The sequence below is a fragment of the Coenobita brevimanus genome, chromosome 5 (genome assembly GCF_032717465.1).
Source record: "Coenobita brevimanus isolate Jiangsu-jjx chromosome 5, ASM3271746v2, whole genome shotgun sequence".
Classification (NCBI taxonomy): domain Eukaryota; kingdom Metazoa; phylum Arthropoda; class Malacostraca; order Decapoda; family Coenobitidae; genus Coenobita; species Coenobita brevimanus.
The window spans coordinates 19,386,938-19,406,455 of NC_136958.1; the positions used below are offsets into that span (position 1 = coordinate 19,386,938).

General features: G+C 39.8%; 1 protein-coding gene across 1 annotated transcript in view; it reads right to left on the reverse strand.

Annotated features, from left to right (window-relative positions):
• Window positions 1-19,518, reverse strand: part of LOC145398038 (uncharacterized) — a 151,586-nt gene that overhangs the window by 117,662 nt on the left and 14,406 nt on the right. Inside the window, exon 2 of the mRNA XM_080271001.1 lies at window positions 10,488-10,572. Coding sequence (XP_080127127.1) covers window positions 10,488-10,572 — 85 coding nt within the window. The remainder of the gene's footprint in view (window positions 1-10,487; window positions 10,573-19,518) is intronic.

Genomic DNA, 19,518 nt, shown 5'->3' on the forward strand with positions numbered 1-19,518 from the left:
AGAGGCTATTGCAGTTAACCATATATTTAACCTGTTTTTGCCATTACATTATCCTTATGAGTCCTGAATGTTTAGTTGTTAGTTTGAGCATTAAACTTTAACTTGTAATTTTACCTAGGTCTTTTGTTTTGAACCTGGAACTTTGCGGGACAGTAGTGATTTTTAGTATTCTCACTTGAAGTGTTCATTATCTCTCTCTGCTCCGTAACAATATATATATATATATATATATATATATATATATATATATATATATATATATATATATATATATATATATATATATATATATATATATATCATTCAGTCATTTCCTGTGGCACCCCACGGGATGCATAGGGCCTCGATGAACTCTCTTAACCAGTATTTGTCTCGTGCCATCTCCTTCAGGTCCCATCAACACTCCTCTCCTGCTTCTCTCTTCATTGTCCTCAACCATGTTTCCCTCGGCCTACCTCTACCTCTTCTTCCTCTAGCAGTCCACTCTGGCACATCCTGTATTAAACTGCCTTCTTTTCTGTATATGTGCAACAGCCACTTCCAGCGAGACAGTCTCATATATTCATTAACTGGTTCCACTCTCGTAATATCCCTTACTCTTTCATTTGTAACTCCGTCTTGCCACTTTACCCCGAGAATCCTTCTCAGTATTTTATTCTCAAATCCTAATACTTTCTGATCTGTTGCAATTGTACTGTACCATGACTCATGCCCATAAATTATAATTGGCTTAACCATGGCCTTGTAAATTTTCACTTTAGTATGTACCGAAAGCATAATATTATTCCAAACAGATTTCAACATTCCAACAGCCCGCCAAGCCCGTCTGATCGTCTCCTCAATTTCATTGTTTAATGATCCATTAGATGATACAATCGTTCCCAGATATTTAAAGTTTTCTACATTCTTCACCACATTATTCCCAATTACACAATCGATTTGGTTCTCCACGTTCATATTAATAATTTCAGTCTTTCCACAATTTATTACCAATCCCACTTTTTCTCCTTCCTCCACCAGACAATCAAGCACCCTCTGCATCTCGTAAATACTTCCACAAATCAGTGCAATATCATCAGCATAGTCCAAATCCATCAGCTTCTTTTTTTCTTTCGAGTTAATTCCTGCACCTGTTCTCCTTACAACCTTTCTCATAACATAACCCATAAGCAAAACAAACAGCAATGGCGAAAGAACTCCTCCTTGAATCACGCCTGACCTAACTTAAAATGGATCACTCAAAGAATCACCCACCATTACCTAACAAAAAGTACCTTCATGCAGGCTTCTAATAATATTTACAAACTTTTCTGGTATACCATAGAATCTCATAATTTTCAACATAGCTCCACGTGAAACACTATCAAACACCTTTTCAGAATCCACAAAACACATACTAATTGGCATTGTCATCTCATTACTTTGTTGCATTAGATGTCTTACAATAAAAATCAAATCATTACAACCTCGACCCTTTCTATATCCCGCTTGTTCTTCTCTTAATTTTTTTTTTCAGTTTCTGGCTCTATTCTGTTCAACAAGATTTTGGAAAAGATTTTTGCAACTACAGGTGTCAAAGTTATCCCCCTCCAATTGCCACACACACTTAAATCTCCCTTTTTTGGTATTTTTATAATCACTCCATTTTTGCTCTCTTCTGGAATTCCACCATTATCCCAAGCCACATTAAAAAGTTTCAAAAGTGCATTCATCAACTCATCAGTTTCCATCTTAATCATTTCAGGAAATATTCCATCCTCTCCTAAGGCCTTAAAATTCTTTAACTCCTTTATAGATTTTGCTACCTCTTCCAATGTTATATCCCCTGTTTCTATCTGCAAATCTCTCTCGGCTGGCAAAATGTCCTCTTCAGCTGGGATTGGTCTATTTAGAACAGTTTCAAAATGCTCTTTCCACCTTCCTCATATATCCAAATCTTTAGTCATCAAATTACCAATTCTATCTTGTACAGGTATTTCCTTCTTTCTCTTTTCAGTCCCAGTTAACTCCTTTATGGCCTGATACGCTGCTCTTGTGCTCTAACCGTCATTTTTACTTAATTTAATTTCTGTCTCTGTTGCCCTTTCATCATATAGCCTCCTCTTATCACGTCTAACGAGTCTTTTAACTTCAGAATGTAAACTCCAGTACTTTGCTCTAAGTACTTCAACTACCTGACCATCAACATGTTGTTCTTCACTTCTTAACTTCGCCTCTTTTCTTTTTCTGATTTGTATTCCATATTTCATCTGACATCCACTTTTTCCTTCTCGCTTTTCCCTTTTTCTTAATAGTAACCTTAGCACTCTCATGCAAAACCTCATTTACCTCTCTCCACATTTGATTAATATCATTGTCTTCAGATTCCATCAAAGTCTGCAGGACTAGAAACCTGTTCCTACATTCCCACCGAAACTTTTCCTTCATGTTCTGATCACTTTTCAGCTCATCAAAATCATAATTATTACCTCCTGTACACTTACCATTAACGTTTCTCATAAGTTTTATTTTAATCTTTGACACAACAAGTTGATGATCACCACCTATATCTGCCCCCCCTCCTTACGGAAACATCTTGCAAATAACACACACACACACACATATATATATATATATATATATATATATATATATATATATATATATATATATATATATATATATATATATATATATATATATATATACAGTAAAACCTCTGCAATTAGGCATCCCCCAAGTCGGAAACTTCTACAACTCGAGAAGGCTCCAAAATATTAATTTAAAAAATCAAAATTCATAAATTCCCCAAAATGCACACGTGAGAGGAAGAGAATCGGCAAAAATCCTCCCAACTCGGTAAGATGCCGAGTTGCACCGACATTCAGCAAGAGTAACCCGGCATCACGTGTGCATGGGGGTGTAATCACTGTTGTTCGCCACATGTGGGTCAGTTTGCCTTCGTCCGCCGGCCTTGTTGCATTCTCTCCTCACTCACCCTGCTTGTGACTAAGTGTTACGCACTCTTGAGTGGATTGTACCCGCAGAAGCTAACCATGGCGTCTCCCAGTGCTACCCAAGTGTTTAGTGAATACGTTCTGTACAGTAATGTTTAGATGTTTAGTCTTTAGTTCCCTAGTATAGTACAAGTCATAAATACATTACAGTATAACCTTTATAGTGTTAATTGTGCTTTACATAGTGTACAGTGTCAAGTACAGTCCAGTAAGGATGTGCCCCCAGAAGTGATCTTGAGACCCCCTAACACCTCCAAAAACTACCAAAAGTCCTCCTCCATGCCTCAATACACCCAACAACTGCGTGGAATCATGGTAAGGCAGCTTTTACTGTTTATTGTAAAAACTTTTTTTTTTTTTCATTTTTTTCAATTTTTTCCTTTTTTGTGTTTGTCTGTGCTGGGGGGGAACTTAAAGTTCATCCCTACAACTCGGCAAATAGGCTTACTCGGCAAGGCTTGCACATGTATTATGCCGAATTGTAGAGGTTTTACTATATATATATATATATATATATATATATAGAGAGAGAGAGAGAGAGAGAGAGAGAGAGAGAGAGATAGATAGATAGATAGATAGATAGATAGATTTACATATATATATATATATATACATATATATATATATATATATATATATATATATATATACATATATATATATATATATATGTGTGTGTGTGTGTGTGTGTGTGTGTGTGTGTGTGTGTGTATAAAACACATCTGCGGGTTCAGTGGCTTGAGAGTGTGGGGCTGAATCTGTGCGTGGGTGTGGGTTAGACCTGGGCCCAGTGAAGTGTTTTACTGGCACGATAAATTCAGGTATCGAACCCCACCTGTCGATGATGTAGCAAGGAATGGCTTGAGAGGGTAGAGTGGGAGGGAGAGTGAGGTGGCCAAAGCTGGAAGTTCAAGGGATGAGGAGGCTGAGTGATGAACTAAGTTGGGGTATGAGAGGGGTAGGGTAGAAGCATGAGTGCAGTGGTTAATTTGAGAGGACAGAGAGGAAGTACAAAGGAAGAGTGACAGGATGGGGTGTTCACGGGTATAGCAAGAGGGGTGGGGTGGGAAAGCGGTAAAATGTAAGCAGGGGAGGGGTAGGAGGGGGTAGAATGAAAGAAAGTGGAGGAGAGGGAGATGCAGGGATGCAGAGTGACAAAAGGAAGAGTGGGAAATGGGTATAGTATGAGGGGTGAAGTGGGAAGAAAGTAGAATGGGAAGAAAGTAGAGTGGTAAGAGAGCTGTGGAAGGTGTGAGGATATTGAGTGGAAGGAGGAGGGGAAGAAGGGTGCGTGGGAAGGACATAGGACCTACAGGGGAATGGGGTGGGGATATGGTGAAAAGGGAGATGGAGGGTTGGGGGTGACGACTGACTAGAATGTAGGTTAGATGGAGGGGGGAGGGGGTAGGGGGGTAGGAAATGGGGGGAGTTGAAAGGCTAATGGTATGGTTAAGGGAGAGGGATACGAAATTAAAGAAGAAATATTTCTTGAAGAGGGGTACCGATCCGTTCAGCCAGGGACGCCTTCTCTATGCTCTATAAAATCGTCTGACGTTTGTCAGTATATTTCAAAACCGTCACCGTTACAAAGGGGTTAAGAACAAAGAATATGGGGTGGTAAACGGTGAAGGGAGGGAGGTGGGGGAAAAGGAAAGTAGAAGTCTGATAAGGAGTAGAAAGAATGATGAACACAAAAACGTTAACCTCTACACATCGGTGACGTATTTTCGTTTAACTCTCGCTATATTTAGACGATTTTACTGTGTTTTAGGTGAGAAATTAGTTTATCATGCGGTTACCTGGGCCTGTTTCTAGTCCGGCCACGACAAATGGAGGCAGAAAAAATACTGTAGACTGAAGCACAACCTTATCGGATTAAACGGGTTAAGAGGATAAGAGAATCGGCGGGAGAAAAGTTGAACAGACAAAGGACGGATAATGAAGTTGTAAAGAACAAAGAGCGAGGAGGAATGTGGGTGTCGGCATGGGGAAGGAGAGGAAAAAGTTAAATGGAGTGGTAAGAGCGAAGAGAGACTGGGTGGGGGAAGTGCCTGTGACAAGGTAGGGAGGGAAATGGGGCAAAGTTAACCGTGTTGGTTGTCCGTTTTAAGTTTCCTTTCACTACGGCTGGTCTCACCTACACTGAAGAATTCCATCTCTTAGCAGTATCAATAAGAAAAAAATGCAGATCACTTCGCAACGATAATGTGCATTATCATTCTCTCTTGTCAAATGCTTTTAATCACCTTAAGAGAGACTTTGCAACCTGAAGAAGTTAGACATAGCCTTCATATACGTCTTCAGCCTGAGAGGGTTTTCAGAAGTTGAATATGACCAGTAAAGTGCGCTTTGTAAGCGCGGAAGAGAGAGAGAGAGAGAGAGAGAGAGAGAGAGAGAGAGAGTTCATTTACTGTAACCAGTAAAATGGGCTTTGTGAGCGCGTCACGAGCGAGCGAGTGTTTGTACATACGCCTATCATCATAATTTCATCTTGGTGTAAACTTTCAACATTACTGGTGATCTAGTTGAACAGTAACGGAAGAATTACAATATTTACTTTTTCATGTTTGCTTTCTGGATTTACATATAGTGAGTCGCCGTAGCATTCATCACACGCGCAATCTTCAGTTCTGTGCTCCCGACTTGCCGTGTCAACGAAATACATCGGTAAACGCTTGACTATTGATCAAATGATAAAATCCAGGAATGGGGCGATTACCCTTGCTGATTTAACCCCCTAAACATGGAAAAGAGGTTCATATAAAAATAGAAGCATAATACCCGATATTTCATTGTTATAATTCATGCAAGAAAACAATGTTACATCAGGAAATAATTTTTAATTCGATTTCATAGTGGAGCATGTTAATTGAAGCCCTCGGTACATTCCCTAGGAAAGCTGGGATTCCAATGGGTTTCTTTGGTCTCATGAGTAAACATATGACTGAAAACAAAATTATTTGATTATATTTACTATCTGCTGAAAGAATCTCTTCTCTATTTCACATAGTAGAAAAGTTATTAGTCTCAGAATATCATTGCGGTCGGGCCTTGTCGTGTCGGGTCACTCATTTCTCAGCTGACAGTAAACATCGCTTCGCTAAGCTTGCTCGCAATAATCTGAAAGTAGCAGTAGTAAAGTAAATCAAGTATAAGAGTGCTAGATAGATGCGGAGCTTCAGGGCTGGAGTCGATAAAATATAAGAGCTTGAAGCTGAACTTCAGGTTCCTAATTTGGGGCTTCACTAAAGTCTCTGAAATCTATGGGCGTGAAGCACACCCTTTTCAAATATGTTAGTGAGAGACAGACGGACAGACTCGCTCTTCCAGATGCTCAAGCATGCAACAAGATGTAGACAGGGACGTTACTGTGGGTACCATCCAGAGACGTTTTGGTTTAGTTGGGAGTAATCCCAGCAATCAAGTGGTTACGGACATTAGAATGGAAGCAGTACTTAGGAATGGGCAACATAAAAATAAAAAATAATAATTAATCATAGTTCTACTCATTGGTGATATTCAATGTGGCCTTCTTAACATATCTTGCTTAGAGAATTATTCTGTATATTACTATGCATTATCTTTTTCTGTTTTCTTGATGGATACTTGTTGCTATCCTCCTCCTCCTCCTCCTCCTCCTCACCATCATCATAAACATCCCGCCTCGTTTTCCCTCCGACAGTGTGTGATCGGGGTCCACACAGTAAAAAAGTATGATGATAAAAGAACACACCATTTACCATTCAGGGTCAGGAATTATGACTACCATACAGCCAGAACTGTCAACACCTATGCACAACATAATTATTACACATGAGATAGTCAGTCTGATGACTTTCAAGTTAAAGGGATGTCAAACTCTTGCCATGCACTCCTCCATACAATTTTCAACCAACCAACCACATGCATTGTCAGTTCTCTACCCTCATCAACCTTCATTTCTCTCTTTCTCAAGCAGTCATTCACCATAATTATCCATCTTTATCTTGGTCTGCAACGCCTCCTCCCACAATGGAACTTGCTTACATATACCCATTTCATCATCTTATCTTTACCCATCGTAACCATGTCACCATAATGTCTATGCACGCTCTGTAGAACTCTGTTCTCCACTGACTTCCTAACTCCACATGTTTCACGATTCATTATTACATTTTATTCTATCCACTCTCCACATCCCGCACGCGTTTCTCAGTCACCCCATACTTATTGCTCTAACTCTTGGTTTTTCATCTTCATGTCACACCATAGTACCACACCTGTAAGTTATTATGAGTACTAAAACTTCGTGGATGTTAATATGGGCACTAAAACTTCATGGAATCCAAAATTTCGTGGAATTCACTTGCAGCTGCCACACTTATATCTCATTTACCTTATCATGATCACAGAGCACCCACCACTTGTATCCCTATGCCACCCACTTTCTACTTTTTTAGCACATTAAACAACCTCCGGGATGGCGTGCACAGAGTTAGATCGCGTCCACACCAAATGCTTGCTGGCACTGGAAACTGGGGGTTGCATCACTGTAATCAATGCAAGAAGCCGTAATGGACGCCGTTGGCTGCAGGCGATAATTTCTATGAACTGCAGTAATTACAGTAAGATGTCCCACCCACAACTGCCGGCTTCAGCAAGCATTTGGTGTGGACACGACCTCAGTCAGTGATTGACATCTCATGGGATTATCTTGCTATGGCTGTGCAATATACCGATATTGGAATGAACAACTCTATAAATTTAATGTTGTTGACAATTTTACTTCTAAATTACACGAGTTCCAGCTGACGTGAAGCAGAAATCCCACCAAATATCAATATCCAATCAATCACGGATCACCATCTTTTTGCACTGGTTTCTATGGAGGCAGTTGTTTGTTGTTTCAAGTGATTCACAATATCTACTCTTTCTGAATAACAATTTAAACCTTTTTTTCTTTTGTAGGTTAGCTATATGTTAGTAGCTCTATTAATCCCCGTACCAGCAAATTGCATGGATATGAAAATTGTGCCTCAGAGAAATGTCAGCGCTTCACTAACGCAGACTGAGCCAGACCTGAGGTAGCAAACAATACGATACTTTTTTTTTTTTTTGTTCATTCTTGCTGTTTATAGATAAAAAAAGCCCATTTAGTGGTGACGGAAAACTAAAAGCTGTATCTAATCCACCCAGTTGGAGAGGTTTGTCCTGAGCTCTTTATAATCGTTTAACCCATCACGTCCCGAGGTTTTCCGCACCTCCGACATCCCCCAGTCCCCGAGGTATTTTCGAATTTTTTTTTTTTGGCTAAAACCTTCGCTTTTGGTGAGAAACATCGAAAATTCATAGAGAAATCGCTCACCTGAGGTTTAAAGTGCCCAATCCAGGTAGGAGTTCCTCCTTACCTGAGTGGGTTTTCGAACATGCTGGCACCAAAGAAAACGAGTTCTATGGAAGGGTAACTATTTTATCCACTCATAAACGGTATTTATTTATTTACTTGGTACGAATGTATATGTAGCATGACAGTATATTGGTTTTCAAGCAGTAATAAAGGCATTATAAGCACTGTTTCACTCACTAACTAATCACCATAACTGACCTATTTTTGCCACACTACCTGATCATTATTTCTGGCTGTTTCTTCTTCTAATGCTATGTAAACATTGTCCTCCACATTGTCATCGATTGGGGAATCACTCTGGCCCTGAATAACTTTACTAGCCAGGTCACTGGTAACAGGTCCTTTGCCAAGACAATGTCGTGAGGGGGGGAGGGGGGAGGTTATGCAGTGTAAGGCATTGTCCCTGCTTGGTATCTTGTACAGGAATAGAGGATGGTGTCCCGTGTATACATACGAAAAATCAAGTTCGAAAATTGAAAATTGTGCAAATTAGGGACCTTGCAATTGCACGACGTACTGGTACGTCGCCGGGACTGGCAAATGCAAATCGTTGCAACGTACCCATACGTCGACGGGATGGGGAGGGTTAACAGTTGCATGAACGGCCTAGAAATACGTTACATGATTCAGGGGCTTAAGCAAGTGCAGAGAAACACAAACAGGTAGTTGAAAATACTAAAAAACTTAACTTTTCATGGTCTTACTTAATTCTTTCCAATTTATATACCTCCTTAATTTCACTTTACAACACAGTAAAAAGATGTCATCATAACACATTTTATAAATACTGAGAAGGAAAGGGAAATTCCAAGGAAAAAAATGTCTAGGAACCTCGAAGTGAAAGTAAGAAAACCGGAAAGGAGAATATAACATAGTCGGGGCTGAGGGAAGAGAGTCGGTTAGTCACCCACATGTAGTACAAAAAGATATGAAAAACAGAAGAAAGAATAAACGAAAAAAAGTGAGTATGAAATAGAAGGACTGGATTAAAGACACTTTTATTTCAAATAAAGCTCCTGTTGTAGCAAGTAAATAAGTATAAAAGCAGGAGGAGGAGGAGGAGGAGAAGGGGCTGAAGTAGAAGCAGACGCAGGAGCTGCAGCAGGAGTAGCAGCAGAAGCAGCAATAAATATAACAAAAACAGAAAGAAATGACAGCCAAAACATTCGCCTACGAATAGTTGTCGGCCGTCTTCATTAAAAACTAGATCAGCAATCTTTGCTAATATAAAGTGGTTGCAGTTTAATTATGAGACCTTATTAACAGGGGTGGTGTCTAAGTAAAAACTAAGTTTCAACTTAATATCTCAATCTGCTCCTCAGATGTGCAAAACAAATGTGTTTTTATAGCCTTGAGACATAAAATGTTGGATATGGCAGAATAAGTTCTTGCCTAGGTCTTCTGGCTATCGGAGGCATTTTATCTCAGGTTCACCAAAGTCTAAATCATTGCACACAATGCTTGGTTACAATTTGTGCACTTGATTTTTTGGGATATTTTGGTAACACACACACACACACACACACACACACACACACACACACACACACACACACACACAGACGCAAGCAATTACATTATCGCCTCGCTAGGCGGACGATAAAGAAGAAAAAGTGCAATGAACAAAGATAAGAAGAAAAAGGAAGAGGAGAAGGAGAATTTGAAGATCAAGGACAGGTAACTAAAGGCAATATTTAGAGCACCAGCCAGAAAACTATGGCATTCAGGAGCACTTCAGAAGATAACATTCACGGTGAGCCACATGTAGGCCTACACCACAAGTTAGGGAGGAGGAGGACTACTACTACTATTATTTTTTTATTATTATAATTACTACTACTACTACTACTAGTATTAAGAAGAAGAAGAAGAAGAGGAGGAGGAGGAGGAGGAGCAGGAGGAGGAGGAAGAAGAAGAAAAGAAGAGGAAGAAGAAAAAAGAAAAAGAAGAAGGAGGAGGAGGAGGAGGAGGAGGAGGGGAAAAAGGAAGAAAAAGACGAAAGAGGAGGAGTAGTAGCAAAAGCAGGAAGAATGTATTTGATCAAGTCGGAGTTTAGTGCATACTTGAAATCTAAATTTCGTGCTACCCAAACAAATTGCACTAACCAGGTAGAGCACAGCGACGACGAGAGCGCCTGTTCGCAGACTGAAGCAGCCACACCTCTTCAGCAGACAGTACTCTCGGTCAGTCCTGCAAGTGAAAGAAGGCTGAATGTTTGTAGTAATATAGTTCTTTCACCTTAGCTTGGTGGGGATTTTCATATTTTCGCATCTTCTTTTCAGTATCAGTGGAAGAGAGAATACAACGTTGCTGTTACATCTTCTCCATAACACCTTTTCGTGACTAGCAAAATATTATTGTGCTTTTCTGTTGTTCGGTCTCAGCACTCTGGATGGAAGTATAACAATTATAGGTCAATTTAAAGTGAAAAGTACAGAAACGTCATATTCTCTTCACGGTAACTAGCCTAACTTTTGCTATCTCTCCATCTTAAATGCTGAGCGTTAGCATGAGATTTCATTATGACGCATGCTACAAAGTGTAACGGAAAGGATGAAGAGCCGTAGCATTATCTTACTCTTTTATTCGGCTGTAACAAGAGGTTAACAACAGAATCTGATCCCAGTCATGAATGCGTGCTATGGAACTGGTACAGAGCTTTGTAATTTTGTTAATGAGCTACGTTGAAAAGTGTGCAGAAAAACGAAAGGTTTGGCCAAGTAAGGTGCAAGAATTATGTTGGTGTTTTACCCTCCTCATGGTTACCTGGTCTAAATTTGGTATCTCAAGTTTGAATGCTGAATTTTAAAAGATCAACGCTAGACAATGATGCTAATCACGAAGAGATGTTACAGAGGATACAGAACCGTAGATTATCGTATCTCGTCTTTGATTCAAAAAGCATCAGCTGCAGCAGTACGAATAGCTCCCCAAAACAAAGTAAGCGAATTATAAAGCTGTGGGTAATGAGTGAGAAAGAAACATATATAGGAGATTATCCTCTGCAATCAGAGGATGTATTTTATTAAGTCATTCTTCCTACCACCAGATTATTACAATCAACTTAGACCCCTAGGAGTCAAGGTATAGGCTATATGTATGTCCTCCAGTTCGAAAATCCCCTCCAGTGGTGATTATAACCGTCCGATAATTGCAGTAAGAGAATATTAACTACGTCATCGAAGTGAAGTGCATTATTAATATTCGTATTTGTAGTTTACATCAAAGACCAAACACCTTCCGAGAGAGTTTGGTAATTATATAAATTTTTGGCCTTGACTGATTATGTTCCTTAATTAAATCCACGAGAAATGTAATTAGTATCTAATTAACATCAACCCACGTGGCTTTAGGCGGCGCAGATGTTATTACAAACCCTGGCACGCCAACGCACCCAGAACCAGGCTTATGTTTACGGGGAAATTAACCCCCTTCAGACCGATTACGTTATTTATATTGTTACATAGCCTATGATTTCATCATCCTTTGTGATTTTTAACGCACAGTTGCTGCATGTTTGATCACGAGCGTGTTCTGCCTCAGTCCCCCCCTTCTACCGTTATAGTAGAGTAAGTCGTCCTTTCTGTTATTCAGTGCGGGATTGTCGACCGTTTGTCCCCATCGCTTCATTTGCGCGTCCTTATTACAAGTTGTGTCGGGCTCTGCTGGCCCCTATATAATGAGCTCAGTCTCTGCATCATTGCCACTTAGATCTGCTCCTCATTTTGTTCACATCTCTGTCCTCCCCTGTACAGATATTATTATTGTGAGTGCTCAAGAAGTCTCCAACCATCTAGCAGCTGTGTGTAATTTGAGTATAACTGTTGTTGTATTTTTTTCTTGTACTGTATAGCATAAGTTTAATTTGTAGGCCTAGTGAAGTTTTTGTAATTGGTGTGGGGTTCTTTATGTCAGTCATTTTTGATAATAGTTTGTATCTGTAATTATTTATCTGGCATTCACTGAGTATTATCTGGTATCTCATTTTATCAGGGCTGACTTAGATAAATTTATTCTTGCTAATTTCGTGTTAATAGAGGCTATTGCAGTTAACTATATATTTAACCTGTTTTTGCCATTACATTATTCTTATGAGTCCTGAATGTTTTGTTGTTAATTTAAGCATTAAACTTTAACTTGTAATTTTACCTAACTCTTTTGTTTTGAACCTGGAACTTTACGGGACAGTAGTGACTCTTCGTATTCTCACTTAAAGTGTACATTATCTTTCTCTGTTCCGTAACATAAATTTGGCGACCTCATATCAGGATATTCAGGATATTATCATAAGGATATTGTTTGATATTTTGTGACTGTGATATATTCATGATGGCTACTATTTCTACACTTGATGAAGCCAAAGATTTTTTGTCAAATGTGCAAACAGTGTGTGATATAGAAAACAGAACAAAGAATGAACTTAAGCTTGTTGCTCAACAATTGGGAATTGCAGTTCACTCTCATCATTCTAAAGATCAAATTGTTGGCATGATTAATAAAAGCTTGTTTAATGTAACTCCTCCAAATGAGCAAACGCAGATTGAATTAGCTAAGTTACAGCTAGCTCTGCAGGAGGCTCGTGCTAAAGAAGCTGAATTTCAGGCAAATGCTAAGGAGGCGAAATCTCAGGCTCGGATTCAGGAGGCACAGATACAGGCACAAGTTGAACTTGCTAGGATTCAGGCAGACCATGAGTATCGCATGAAACAAGGTGGAACTGGATCATCTAGCTCTGATGATTTTGATGTGGCTAAAAATGTTAAACTTGTCCCTCCTTTTAATGAATCTGATTTAACAAAGTATTTTCAGTTGTTTGAGAGGGTAGCTACAGGTTTTAATTGGCCTAAGGAGTATTGGCCAGTACTCCTTCAAACTGTTCTCACCGGTAAAGCTCAAGTAACTTATGCATCTTTGCCTCAGGATCAATCTGATAATTATGATGTAGTTAAGAGCTTGATTCTTAAGGCCTATGAGCTTGTTCCTGAAGCCTATAGAGTAAAATTTAGGACAACTTACAAGCAAGATAAGCAATCCCATGTTGAGTATGCAAAAATCAAAGAAGATCTGTTAGAGCAGTGGTTAAATTCTAAGAATGTGGATTCTGATTTTGGTAAATTTAAGCAGATGATTTTGCTGGAGGACTTCAAAAGGTGTATTTATAAAGATGTAAGCCTATATCTTGATGAGAAAAGAATAGATAATTTGTCTGATGCTGCAGTTTTAGCTGATGAGTATGTTCTCACTCACAAGAGATATTCTAAAGAAAAAGGGAAAGCTGAGAGTAAGTACGTTGCCTCTACTCAGAGTACAGGTAACAGGAAAGAGAATAAAGATGATGTTTCTCAGGAAGTAAATACCAGCTTCACCTCTAGATTTCAGAAAAGTAAATGTACTTATTGTAGTAAGCTTGGTCATACTACGGAGAGATGTTTCAGGAGACAGCGTGATGTGAACAAAAAGGAGTCTTTAAATATTCAGTCAATTGGTCTAGTGTCCACTCTTGAGAGTTCCCAGAATTCTTTAACTGAGTTAACTGAACCTGCTTTGAGGGGTAACTTAAATTCTCATGATGGAGCTCCTCTTTTGAGCAGTAACGTGGGTGACACTCTCAAGAGTTCATGTGCTAATTTCCTGTCTGATGGTTTTGTCAGTCCTCTGGACAGTAATGACAGGAAATCAGTTAAAATATATCGTGATACAGGTGCTTGCCAATCCCTTATGCTGACCAGTGTTCTAGGCTCTAATTTTAATTCCTCTGATGAAACTGTAATCTTACAAGGTGTAGGGAATAATTACTTCTCTGTTCCTCTGTGCAGAGTGAATTTAGAGTCTGGTTTTGTTAATGGTTCTGTTATGGTTGGGTTGGTTGAGACACTCCCAATGTCAGGTGTAACTTTCTTACTTGGAAATGATATTGGTGGAAGTCAAGTGTGTCCAGCTCCTCAGTTGTCTAGTGAGCCAGTGGCTGCGTCCCAGGATTGTGATGTCCCTGATGTGTTCCCTGCATGTGCTGTCACTAGGGCTAAGTCTAAAGTTACTGGTGATTTAGAGGATAATGATGATGATGATGTTATCCTAGCTGACACTTTTCTTGCTAATTTGGACCACTCACCAGATGAGGCAGTACCCCGTAGTGTTGATAATTTGTCTCGTCAAGAGTTGGTTGAGCTGCAGGTTGCTGACCCTGAGTTGAAAGGTCTAGCTAACTCTGCTTACAGTGAAGAAGAGTCAGCCGGTGCTTCTACTTGTTATTATGTAAAGTCAGGAGTACTTATGAGGAAGTGGAGACCCCCAACAGCAACAGCCGACTGTGAATGGGAGGTTGTACATCAAGTTGTCATCCCTCGTGTTTGTAGGCAGGATATCATTAGAGTGGCTCATGATTCCAGTTTGGCAGGACACCTTGGAGTGAGGAAGACTGTGGCACGCATTTTGAAACACTTCTACTGGCCAGGTATCTTCAGGGATGTTTCCTGGTATTGTAAGTCTTGTCACACCTGTCAAGTTGTGGGAAAGTGTAATCAGACCGAAAAGGTTGCACCTCTAGTTCCCATTCCTCCTTTTGAGGCGCCATTCACCCGTGTGTTGGTGGATATTGTGGGCCCTCTTCCTAAGACTTCTTCAGGATTTTCTTATGTGTTGACCATGATTGATATGGCTACTCGTTATCCTGAAGCCATTCCACTTAGAAACATCTCAGCAAAGAACGTGGTTAAGGAAATGCTAGGGTTCTTCACAAAGTTTGGTCTGCCCAAGGCGGTACAGTCCGACCGGGGAAGTAATTTCATGTCAAACGTTTTCAAGCAGTCTCTGAAAGAGTTGGGCATCACCCAGATCACGTCTTCAGCTTACCATCCCCAGACCCAAGGAGCGTTGGAGAGATATCATCAAACACTCAAATCAATGCTCAAGAAATACTGTTTGGAACATCAGAAATACTGGGATAAAGGTCTTCCATTCGTTGTGTTTGCCGCAAGAGAATCTCCAAATGAATCACTGGGCTTCTCACCTTTTGAACTACTGTTTGGCCATGAAGTAAGAGGACCCCTTAAGTTACTCAAGGAATGCTGGCTGTCGGAGGAAGATGACGTCAACCTGCTGGAGTATGTGATGAAGTTCAAAGAACGGCTGTCCACTGCTTTACAGCTGGCGAGAGAGAATTTAGGAGCTGCTCAGGAGAAGATGAAGACTTGGTATGACAAGAAGTCCAGGTTACGCCACTTTCAGCCAGGAGATCAGGTTTTGATTCTGCTACCAGTTCATGGGCAACCTCTTCAAGCCAAGTTTAGTGGCCCTTATTTCGTGGAGAAGAAACTCAGTGATGTCAACTATGTCATCGCCACACCAGATCGTAGAAAGAGCAAGCAACTATGTCACATCAACATGCTAAAGTTATATCACAGGCGGGACGAAAATAATCCAGTCTGCACTGTAGCTGTTCCACCCGAGTCTACAAGTGAAGTTCTCCCATGCAGCATGAGCCTGAGTGATAGTTTGGGGAAGAATCCTGATATCATGAATGATCTCCAGACTAAGCTTTCTCATCTACCTCCCAAGGAAAGGCAGGAGTTTTCGGCATTACTGCAGGAGTACCCGCAAGTGTTCCGTGCCACTCCAGGAAGAACTACTGTGTTGATGCATGATGTCGATGTTGGAGACGCAAAGCCAATTAAATTGCCTCCTTACCGTGTGAACCCAGTGAAAGTTCCTCTCATCCAGAAGGAGCTTGGCTACCTGTTGGACCACAAGATGATTGAGCCCTGTCAGAGCGAGTGGAGTTCTCCTGTCACTCTAGTCCCTAAGCCAGGTGGGTCACATAGGCTTTGCATCGACTACAGACGTGTTAATCAGATAACTAAAACAGACACTTACCCTCTCCCTCGTGTAGAAGATTGCATAGACAAGATCGGAAAGGCTAGGTACATAAGTAAGTTTGATTTGTTAAAGGGATACTGGCAAGTACCTATGACTGAACGTGCTAGGGAGATCTCATGTTTTGTAACACTAGGAAAGGCTTTTGCATGTTCTGTAATGCCGTATGGTATGAAGAATGCACCAGCCACATTTCAGAAGCTCATGAATGTTGTAACAGAGGGTTTGGCAGGGTGTGTTGTTTATATTGATGATGTATTAATCTTCAGTGACAACTGGAAAGATCACCTATGCCATGTCAGTAAATTTCTTGACCGTTTGGTTCATGCTAATCTTGTAGCTAATTTATCAAAGTGTGAGTTTGGTCAAGCTAAAGTTCAGTACCTTGGGTATGTAATTGGTGATGGACATGTTGCACCACCAGGAGCTAGGGTTCAGGTTATAAGTGATCTTCCCAGACCTAAAACTAGGAAAGAGCTACAAAGATTTTTGGGAATGGTAGGTTATTACAGGAGATTTGTTCTTAACTTTTCAATTCTTGTATCACCACTTACAGACCTACTGAAAAAGGGAGTTGAATTTGTCTGGACCGATAACTGTGAATCCTCTTTCAACAAACTTAAAGCTATTCTATTAAGTCAGCCAGTGCTCGCTACTCCAAATTTTGCTAAGCCTTTTAAGATGGCTGTTGATGCAAGTGATACAGGAGCTGGGGCTGTTTTGCTGCAAGAGGATGATCAGGGTATTGAACATCCTGTATCTTATTACAGTAAGAAGTTCACTCCACCTCAAAAGAACTACTCAACTATTGAGAAAGAGCTTTTGGCCTTGATTTTGGGTTTACAGCATTTTTCATTTTATTTGTGTTCTGGTTTTGACCCCATAGTCATTTATACCGATCATAACCCACTGAAATTCCTTAGTAAGTTTAAAGATAAAAATCAGAGATTGACAAGATGGAGTCTACTTCTTCAGGAGTATTCATTAGACATACAACATGTCAAGGGGAAAGAAAATGTTATTGCAGATTGCTTATCTAGACTTTAGACAGATTGTTTAGAGTAATAAGAAATTTCCTTTGTAAATTTCTTTTTCTTTGTGGGGAGGTGTTACATAGCCTATGATTTCATCATCCTTTGTGATTTTTAACGCACAGTTGCTGCATGTTTGATCACGAGCGTGTTCTGCCTCAGTCCCCCCCTTCTACCGTTATAGTAGAGTAAGTCGTCCTTTCTGTTATTCAGTGCGGGATTGTCGACCGTTTGTCCCCATCGCTTCATTTGCGCGTCCTTATTACAAGTTGTGTCGGGCTCTGCTGGCCCCTATATAATGAGCTCAGTCTCTGCATCATTGCCACTTAGATCTGCTCCTCATTTTGTTCACATCTCTGTCCTCCCCTGTACAGATATTATTATTGTGAGTGCTCAAGAAGTCTCCAACCATCTAGCAGCTGTGTGTAATTTGAGTATAACTGTTGTTGTATTTTTTTCTTGTGCTGTATAGCATAAGTTTAATTTGTAGGCCTAGTGAAGTTTTTGTAATTGGTGTGGGGTTCTTTATGTCAGTCATTTTTGATAATAGTTTGTATCTGTAATTATTTATCTGGCATTCACTGAGTATTATCTGGTATCTCATTTTATCAGGGCTGACTTAGATAAATTTATTCTTGCTAATTTCGTGTTAATAGAGGCTATTGCAGTTAACTATATATTTAACCTGTTTTTGCCATTACATTATCCTTATGAGTCCTGAATGTTTTGTTGTTAATTTAAGCATTAAACTTTAACTTGTAATTTTACCTAACTCTTTTGTTTTGAACCTGGAACTTTACGGGACAGTAGTGACTCTTCGTATTCTCACTTAAAGTGTACATTATCTTTCTCTGTTCCGTAACAATATATATATATATATATATATATATATATATATATATATATATATATATATATATATATATATATATATATATATATATCATCAGCATCATCATCCGGACCTCCTTTCCCACCCAAGGGCCTCCTAAAGAATATATTTAGTAATGAAATAGAACCAAGGCAGTGTAAGAGTCACTGAAGGCCATATTCAGATTCTTCATTTCAAGGGACCTTTCCTTAATTGAATAAAATCATCCGAAAACGGCAAAAATAAAGTGGAAAAACGCGTCACCGGATTGAAGGGGTTTTATGCTAAGGCTCGCACGACCCATTCTTTGTTGAATAAAATCGTCTGACTTCAGCTGAATATAGCAGCAGAGCTACCCCGACCTCATCACTGTTAATGGTGCAGTATTAACTCACTTGTGCTTGAAAATCGTCTGGCGTTGTCCCGAACGTAAGAGTGTTACTGGTACTACTGTAATACTTTTAGGCCCCTATACTCACTGTCAGCTGAGGAGAGTTGCATGCGTTATCATATAAAGACTACCAGAGCGGTGGCAATCTTAGGAATGTTACTGGTACCTGAATTAACACGAAATCCCTTTGATTCACTCCCAGATGAACAACTTTGTCTTACAAAAAATAGGATAGATTTATTTGTCCCCACCATGAAAGTGTAAATGGTATCAATACTAACATTTTATCTCCTATGACTCACTGTTAACTGGGTAAAATCATCTTGTGCTAACTGGAATAGAATATTAATGTTGTCCCGAACCAGACTTAATTTCCAGTCCTCGCTTACTCATAGCTTTCTTTTCTACATGAGTAATAATCTCCTTTAGGAAACCACGATGATCAAAACGAAATTCCTCCTGTTTTGGTTGGACTTAATTAAGCTTCATGGTAAAAGGTCGCAATATTTATCGTAAGGAGGAAAACATCCAGGTTTTGCATAACTCTCCCCACTACAATACGCAGATGAATGGAAGGAACGGTGAGACAGATCTTACGCCATATTACTAAAACTGAGTGTGCGTAGTTGTAAGTCTATTATTTTTTAAGATCAGTTATGGAACACCCGGCTGGTGTGAAATGAATTTCAAGATCGTATTTGGGGTCGATTTTTAATTAATACATAAGTGCAATTCTCAGCCTTGAAGGGGCTACACTTACTGATGACTTATGGCCTAAGTATGAAGGAGACCGTTTCACCCATGCCATCAGAACAAGAGGATCGAGAACTTTTTCCATTTTGACGTATCATTACTTACTCAAAATTAGCCCACGAATAAACAAGCGAAGTTTCTCACATTTCCTGGCCACAATGCCTGTGATTAGCTTCCATTCCCCATTGTAAAGTGTAGCTAGCAACGCTATAGGAAGG